Raw genomic sequence first — 9,333 nt, 5'->3', positions numbered from 1 at the left:
GCTTCATCTCTCTCTCTCTCAGCTAGGGGGTCCTTGGGCTGAAAACGTTGAAGACCCCTGGTTTATGTGGTTAAAATGTAAAATGACATAGAATCTGTCATAGATGTTTTCCCTGTTTTAACAGGTTAAACTCCATCGCAGCATGGGTGGAGATTGACAAAAAAAGCACTGATCTTCACGGTAACGACCCACTGCAATGCGTCGCTACCAGTGGTGGAAAAGCTACTCAAATGTGTTACTTTTACTTCTACTCCACTACATCTCAGAGGCAAATATTGTACTTTTACTCCACTACAATTATTTGAAAACTTTAGTTACTAGTTACTTTGCAGATATAAACTATTATATTATAAAACACACATTAACCACTTCAGCCCTATTTCATTCCTAGGCTATTTGAAAATAGCAGATCTACAAGCTCACAACGCGTCGCATCGCAATGCATTGTGAGCTTGTAGATCAGCTATTTTCAAACATTAGCACTTTTACGTTTGGTACTTTAAGTACATTTTGATGCCAATACTAGTGTACTTTTACTCAAGTCATTTTGAATTCTGGACTTTTACTTGTAACGGAGTATTTCTATATTGGAGTATCGGTACTGTTACTTTGAGTACTTTTTCCACCACTGGTCAAATGGACTTGTATAGGTCTGTAACTCTGACAGTGTAAAACATGATGGTTTTACCAAGGAGGAGTTCCTTGAAATGAAAACGTTTGAGAACAACAACATCTGTAGGGTGGAGAACAGGGTTTATGTAACATGTGGAGACCCCCTCCCTTCCCCATGGACCCCTTCATACTGTATCTCAGGGCTGAAACAATGGTGGCGTGTGTGTGTGTGTGTGTGTGTGTGTGTGTGTGTGTGTGTGTGTGTGTGTGTGTGTGTGTGTGTGTGTGTGTGTGTGTGTGTGTGTGTGTGTGTGTGTGTGTGTGTTCTGGGTGTTGTGTGTGTTTTCAAACTCAGTGACTTGGACAGTCCTTTGTGCCATCAAGCTCCACAAGCAAGAAGGACTCCCACCATGTTGTAGTGATTAAGTGTATGTGTGTGTGGGTTGTATAACTGTTGAACCAGTATCATGATAACTACATTGGATTACATGGAAACACAGGTTATTTTTTCCATGTCCTGAAAAGTAACAGATTCGGTCATACAGGGTTTCCAGCTGATCTATTATAACACTGTACATATCAGTCTCATATACACTATTAATAGTAAGCACATAATGTTCACTCATAGACGATAGATGTATATTCATTCATATTTGCTGGTGATATATTGTAAATCATACTTATTATTGCAGGTGTCTTCAACAGGGGGTCCGGGACCCCTAGGGGGTCCTCAGAGTTACGACAGGGGGTCCGCCAAATCTTTGTGTGATATGATTATTTTTCACAACACCTCGCGCTGCAAATCTTCAAATCTTTGAATATATATATATTCTTTTAAAGCAAACATTAACTCAAATCTTTGCTTCTGGGAGTCCCTGGAACAAAATATTTTGAGATGGGGGTCCGCGGCCAAATACATATAATTGTGTTGGTCCTTGACACGAAAAAGTTTGAACGCCACTGATTTAGAAACATGTTTTTTTCAGAAAACTGTTAGGATTTAGAAGACATTTTGCAGAATCAGAACCTCAGGTCTCAATGGGTTAAGTGAAAAGATGCATAAGGTGTTTGTTTACCTTGCCCCCTGGTGGCTGCTTGTGTTCCTGCAGTCTCAGTCTCAGTCTCCTGCAGCCGTCCTGATGGAAGAAGAGCAGAAAGATGAATGAATAAGATGAAGCCCCACACAGAAAGCCTTATTATGAACAGACACACACGTTAGACTGAGGAGAAAGTGACTCATGTACTGACTGGCTGCATGGAAGAGACAAAACAAGGGGTGGGAGGGCTTATTGGAGAAAGGCAGCCAATCACAGCCTCCGACATGGGTCATCTGGGGGAAACCGTGGGCAGGAAGTCAAGACGACACACGGAGCATTTCAGTGTGTGTGTGTGTGTGTGTGTGTGTGTGTGTGTGTGTGTGTGTGTGTGTGTGTGTGTGTGTGTGTGTGTGTGTGTGTGTGTGTGTGTGCGCGTGCGTGCGCGTGTGTGTGTTGGCATATTTGTGTGGGTATGTTTGAGAGTGTGTCTATTTATGGCTTCATTTTTGTGTCCGTTTGTGCGTGCACGCACACACACACACACACACACACACACACACACACACACACACACACACACACACACACACACACACACACACACACACACACACACACACACACACACACACACACACACACACACACACACACACACATGCAGAGTTATGTGGATGTGAGGGAGTTGCTGTGTCTTCTTGCATAACAGTTATTTCCTTTTAAGACCGACGTCCACATGTCTGAACTCCCTTCAGATGGAACACCGAACAGAAGCTCAGCCATCAACCCCTAAAAACACACACACACACACACACACACACACACACACACACACACACACACACACACACACACACACACACACACACACACACACACACACACACACACACATACACACACACGGTCGCGCGCACGGTGTGTGTGCGACCGTGTGTGTGTGGTCCCGTATTCCGATTGTCCTGAGGTTATACAATAGTTTTCAGATAACAGCCACACCTTTGACACAGCTATCTCTGCATTGTTGTACATTATCAAAGGAGACACAGCATGAATTTAAAAAATATATTTGATATTTAATATCATATGGTGTATGTCCCTCAAACCATTTTCAAAAGGTTTGAGCCTAAATCAACACTCAGATATACTCATCCCAAGTCAATTCTCTCAGGCTTATAAAGCACTTTCAGCTGCAATACCAAAACGTCCTGTTGGGCAGAGGGGTGCTACTGAGCAATTCTGTCTGTCAAAATACATGGGCAGAAAGTTTTGTGATGTAAGCAAACATGCCATTTCTGAGATGGCCTGTTCAGACACGCCCATTCTGAAAATCTCTGAAATGAGAATGAATGACTGAATGTTAAAAAAAAATAAAAATTGGGGTACAAGAGACACTGGGGAGCCCAAAAAATTAAAAAAAGGGAAATTCATGGTGTCTCCTTTAAGTACTGTATGGATGGAATTAATTTAAACATTACACCAGTGGTTCTCAAACTTTTTTTCACGTCAGGGACCCCCGAATTAATGTATTTGGCTGCAGACCCCCCATCTGAAAATATCTTGTGCCAGGAACCACCATACAAGTCCCCAGAAGACAGTGAAGTGACAATGTAAGAACTTAAAAAAGAAATATAAATACTATGCTATAGCTGGTAAAACAGTGGCCAAATTGTCAAATAATATAGAAAGAGGCAAACAACAATAGCCGATCTACAAGCTCACAACGCCTCGTATTGCGAGGCGTTGTGAGCTTGTAGATCTGCTATTTCCTGCTATTTTCAAAACGTAACGTGTTCATTAGTTCTACAAGTGCTTCATTGTGGGACAAGCTGCGTCTTCAACCACAGTGAGGCGCTGTGCCATGCGCCACACAAGAAGTGAAGTGAACCACCAGCCACGATATGTGTCCCAATCCAAGAATATACGCATTAAGACCGGGAACGCATCTGTGTCATTTTAGATTTCTTTGGCTATTCAAAAATAGCAGATCTACAAGCTCATAGCCATATAGACTGTAAAAATAATGGACATCGTTAAGCCCAAAGAGAGTTATTTCTTCAGACACCAGCAGGGGTAAAACAGAGAAACTACAGGCCGTTCATATGAACTGTTACTTCCTATATAGACTCAATTTGAAAGGAGGATGCTGGGCCCTTGCTCATAGTGCACTCTGAGTGCCACGCTATGAGCTTGTAGATCTGCTGTTTTTGAAACATTTTGAAAATGTGTGCAAATCTTTGAATATATATATTCTTTTTTTTTTTTTTTAAGCATTTGTAACTCAAATCTTTGCTTCTGGGGGTTCCTGGAACAAAATATTTTGAGATGGGGGTCCGCGGCCAAATACATATCATTTTAGGGATCGTTGATCCTTGAAAACGTTTGAGAACCACTGATATAGAAACAGTATTTAGGATTTAGAAGACATTTTGCCGCCCCAGGCCAGGATCGAACTGGGAACCTTGCGGTTTTCCAGTTCACTCTACCCCTGAGCCACTGCCGCCCCATAGGGTAAGGGTAAGTCTGCATAATTTGAGTAAACGATAAACATAAAGTCATTTCTTTGGTGAACTATTCCTTTAACCACTTTACAACTGTAAACCTATTGTTGTCATGCCATTACAGGGACATAATGATGACCTAAATGATTTAGTAAATGTTATTTTTTCCCCCCAGTAATTTTCTAAAATATTAAAACAGCTGTTTTTGTCCTGCAACACCATCATATGACTAAGTATACAATTGTTTAACAATGACTTTGTGTTATAGAAGATTATGAGAGCGAATTCAGTGTTTTTTTCCACATTGTTAATGTAGGTGTTTACATCATGAATGATTCATCCCTCAGGTTCATGTTACAGGCAGAGAACTGATACTGATTTGAACTCGGCAGATTGAATTAGAGAGGAATAGTGGGCTTGTTTTAGACACTTTTCATGGTCTCTGGCCACTTATCACATCCCTATTCTGGGCATGTCATGAAAGGTGAACATTTGAAGAAAATAGGTGATCATTCAATGAAAATAAACAATCTACAAGAAGATCACCATGTGTTGTGACAAAGAGATTTGGTGTAGAGGGGGGAAAAAAGGGTGGGGGCCAAGTACAGACCCCTGGTCAACAAAGTATAAGTATTAGCATTCACACACACACACACACACACACACACACACACACACACACACACACACACACACACACACACACACACACACACACACACACACACACACACTTTTCGGGATTCAATTTCAAAAATAGCAAAACAGGATCGACAAGCTCAAAACACGTCGCCTTGCGACTACTTTCTACTTTTTTAACTCAAATCTTTGCTTCGGGGGGTCCCTGGAACAGAATATTTTGAGATGGGGGTCCAAGGCCAAATACATATAATTTTGGGGGTCCTTGACATGAAAAAGTTTGAGCACCAATGATGTATAAACATACGTTTTTCAGAAAACTGTTGGGATTTAGAAGACATTTTGTAGAATCGGCTTCAGGTCTTAGGGTTAAGTAAAACATGTGAGTAGGTACTTTTCACGAAAAGACACACAAAGTTGAAACATGGAGATAAGAGGTTTCATATGTACAGTAGCAGTAAGTGGTTGTTGATGATGTGTTCAGTTCATTAAAAACAAAAAGAAAACTGGCATCAGCTTGCATTGTGTTGTGGATGTTGTTGACCAGAAACTCAGGTGCAGCCTGACCCGAGATGATGCTGTCCTCTGTCTATTGTCCACTGAGCCAACAAAGGGTCATGTTACTGCTCTTCTAAAGAGCTGGACTGGACTGTGTGTGTGTGTGTGTGTGTGTGTGTGTGTGTGTGTGTGTGTGTGTGTGTGTGTGTGTGTGTGTGTGTGTGTGTGTGTGTGTGTGTGCGTGTGCGTGTGCGCGTGTGCGTGTGCGTGTGCCATGCAGAGTGGGAAGAGGACTATTTTTTCAGGATGTCACATTCCAGTTGCGTTTGCCTTCTATGTAACACCAGCGTCTTTGCAAAGAAAGGAAATGTGGAGAGACATTTTACAACACGCCATAAGGATTTCAACGGTGAATTCCCTCCCGACAGTGAATTGAGAAGGAAAAGGTTGGGCAAACTGAAAGCACAGTTAACCGGACAGCAGTCATGTTTCACAAAGCCCACTTCAAAATCAAAAGCAGCCACTGAAGCATCATTCCGGGTCAGTCACATGCTCATTCAAAGTAAGAAGCCCTTCCAAGATGGACAGATGGTAGAAGACGCCTTCCTTGTGGCAGCACTCGTTATTTCGTGATTTTAAAAACAAACCTGAAATAGTATCAGCTGTCAAATCAGAGTAGCGGCAAATTCTTGCAGAGATTCCGAGAGCTCCTACCAGAGATAAAGGAGTTTCTCCTTAGCGCGAAACATGCAGAATACAAACAACTTGATGACGAGCAGTGGCTGCTAGATTTGGCATTTTTTGTTGATGTGACCAATATGTTGAATGAGCTTAACTTGGAGCTGAAAGGGAAAGACAAAACTGTCGTCGACATGATCGGCTCAATTAATTGTTTGAAACAAAAACTAGAAGGGCTGTGATCAAAAATGCAGCGCAAGGATCTGAGGACGTTTCCAAACATAGAATCCGAGCTGGAGAGGCAAGGGAAGGCGGGTGCGCAATTTGACAGTGCGCGCTACATAGAGCAAATAAGAAATGTGCAGTCAGACTTTCACAAACGCTTTCAAGATTTTGCCTTACTTGAGCCCATCGCTACATTCATGTGCTTCCCATTCGGAGAAGACACTGATGTTGATTCCATGGCCTCGAACATCGCAACACTGTTTAACATGAACTCATCTGCGCTGGAGAATGAGATCTTGGCATTGCAGGCTGTATTACTGATGTATTCATCTTTTAGAGTCGTGACGATTATAGCAGTGGTGGAAGATGTACTCTGATGTTTTACTAAAATACAAAACACAATACAAAAGTGAGTCAAAATATACTTACAATGCCAAAGTAAAAGTACTAAAAGTTTTCAAAATTCTTCGAAAACAACTGATCTACACGCCGTGAGCTTGTAGATCGGCTATTTTCAAACAGCATAAGTATAAAACAGGGCTTATGAGGTTAATGTATGTTTTGTAAGAATATTGATTCTGAAACGTAACCAGTCACGTAAGTTGTCAAATAATTGTACTCAAGTGCAGTACTTGAGTAAATGTACATAGTTACTTTCCACCTCTGATTTGGAGAGTGCGCAGCCTTCAGAGAGAGAGAGAGAGAGAGGACAGGTCAGTCTTTATGTGTGAAGGCCCTGGCTCTGTCACACACACACACACACACACACACACACACACACACACACACACACACACACACACACACACACACACACACACACACACACACACACACACACACACACACACACACACACACACACACACACACACACACACACACACACCTGAAGGCCTTTTTATGTGAGCATTCAGGTGGCTGCAACCTGAGAGCACTGAATGACATGTTCTACGTGACTCTCCCTGAGAGCACTGTTTAGTTGTACGTCAGTGCAGATGACCAGGCCCACACTTTAACCCATGAAGACCTGAGGCCATTCTTAAAAATGTTTTCTAAATCCTAACAGTTTTTTGAAAAATCTCTCTCTCAGCTAAGGGGTCCCTGGCCTGAAAAACGTTACACCCCTGTCATAGATGAGTGATGTAACAGGCAGGTGGAAAGTAACAAGTACATTTACTCAAGAACTATACTGTACTGTACTGTACTGTACGAGGTATTTTTTACTTTACTGTAGTATTTCCAATTTGCAGAAATTTGACTTCTACTCCACTACATCTCAGATGCAAATATTGTACTTTTACTCCACTACAATAGGCTCTATGCACAGCAGCCATATTGGAAATAAATTGGGCCTCTTCTTACTTCCTTCAAAGGTGTTACCAATGATACTAATGAAGGCTCTGTTCCATTCTGGTGTCAGGGTGCTGATATTGTGCATGTTGGCTCAAACACTCCATTTTGGTTGAGACTCTGAGAGTTTCATTTTGGTTGAGACTGAGAGTTTCATTTTGGTTGAGACTCTGAGAGTGTACGAATGTTCCATTTGTACACTCTCAGAGTTATGGGGGTCCTTGAAAATAAGACAACCACTATGCCACACTAAATGGAACAGAGCCTTAATTAGTATTATTGGTAACACCTGTGAAGGAAGTAAGGAAGGGGCCCAATTCATTCCCAATATGGCTGCTGTGCATAGAGCCTATTATTTGACAACTTTAGTTACAAGTTACTTTGTAGATTTATTTTGATTATTATTACCGAACCACGTCAGACCTATATATATACACTTTGCCAATTTGAAAATAGCTCACAATGCGATGTGTTGTGAGCTTGTAGATCTGCTATTTTCAAATTGACACAAGTAAATGATTTTTATACATTTTATACATTTGAAAACGTGCATAATGAGACCTTACTTTTGGTACTTTTACATTTTGATGCCAATACTTTTGTACTTTTTTTGAAAAGTTGAGTACATTTTGAATACCGAACTTGTACTTGTAACAGATTGATACGTTTACTTAAGTACAACATTTGAGTACGTCTTCCATCACTGCTGGTAACATAAAGTCCGGGATTACCATCACATTTTCTACTAGTTGTTTATTCTTATTTATTTATTATGTTTTTACTCTTGAATCCTGGCTGTATCTCTTACCTGTATCTGTCCCGTGTTTCAACTGCAGTGTTGCTATGACAACTGAATTTACCCCACAGCATCATCAATAAAACTCTATTTATCCATCTATGTGCATCACTCCCAAGTTGCTAGGAAATGGAAATGGTGTGCGCGCGCGTGTGCGTGTGCGTGTGTGTGTGTGTGTGTGTGTGTGTGTGTGTGTGTGTGCTCAGGACAAACACAGAACAGGGACAGGACTGTACATCTGTGATGTTAGCTGCCCGTCGGTTGGTTTTACTTCCTGTTTGTGTGTGTGTGTGTGTGTGTGTGTGTGTGTGTGTGTGTGTGTGTGTGTGTGTGTGTGTGTGTGTGTGTGTGTGTGTGTGTGTGTGTGTGTGTGTGTGTGTGTGTGTGTGTGTGTGTGTGTGTGTGTGCGTGCGTGTGTGTGTGTGTTCATACGTACATACAGAACAGTAAATGTATAACCTGTACTTGACACTGTTCCATAACGTATTTTAAACCACAAGATGACATCTCTCAATGGAGGAATATTGGAATAATGTGACCTGTTTCCTTGTTCTCCCTTTCTCCCTCTATTCTTCTTCTTTCTATCTCTATTCTTTATTCTTTTTTAGTTACTGTGTACATTTTTATGATTATTACAAAACATACAGAAACCACTTCAGCCCTATATACATTTCGGCCATTTGAAAATAGCCGATCTACAAGCTCACAATGTGTTGCGATGCGACTCATTGTGAGCTTGTAGATCTGCTATTTTCAAATGATTTGTATACATTTGTATGACATTCTGCATAGAATAGGCTACTTTTACTTTTGGTATACTTTAAGTACATTTTGATACCAATACTTTTGTACTTTTAATCAAGTACATTTTGAATTGACGTGTCCGTTACTTTTAGTCCATGAGCCAGACAAGATTTCATTATTGAAAGAGTGGGCAAAACCATACCTATATTAAATTGTTTATAGGGTCAATATAAGTAAATAAATATATGAT

General features: G+C 41.0%; 1 protein-coding gene across 2 annotated transcripts in view; it reads right to left on the bottom strand.

Moving 5' to 3' along the window:
• Window positions 1-9,333, bottom strand: part of LOC311060700 (myocardial zonula adherens protein-like) — a 28,979-nt gene that overhangs the window by 16,981 nt on the left and 2,665 nt on the right. For both annotated transcript variants that reach the window (XM_084078991.1, XM_084078992.1), the window contains exon 2: window positions 1,689-1,748. In XM_084078991.1, coding sequence (XP_083935117.1) covers window positions 1,689-1,748 — 60 coding nt within the window. The remainder of the gene's footprint in view (window positions 1-1,688; window positions 1,749-9,333) is intronic.

This window comes from Gymnoscopelus microlampas (assembly GCF_963454915.1).
Source record: "Gymnoscopelus microlampas genome assembly, chromosome: 2".
Taxonomy (NCBI): Eukaryota; Metazoa; Chordata; class Actinopteri; order Myctophiformes; family Myctophidae; genus Gymnoscopelus; species Gymnoscopelus microlampas.
The sequence above is the reverse complement of the archived record's forward strand: the minus strand, read 5'-3'. Positions and strand labels throughout refer to the sequence as shown.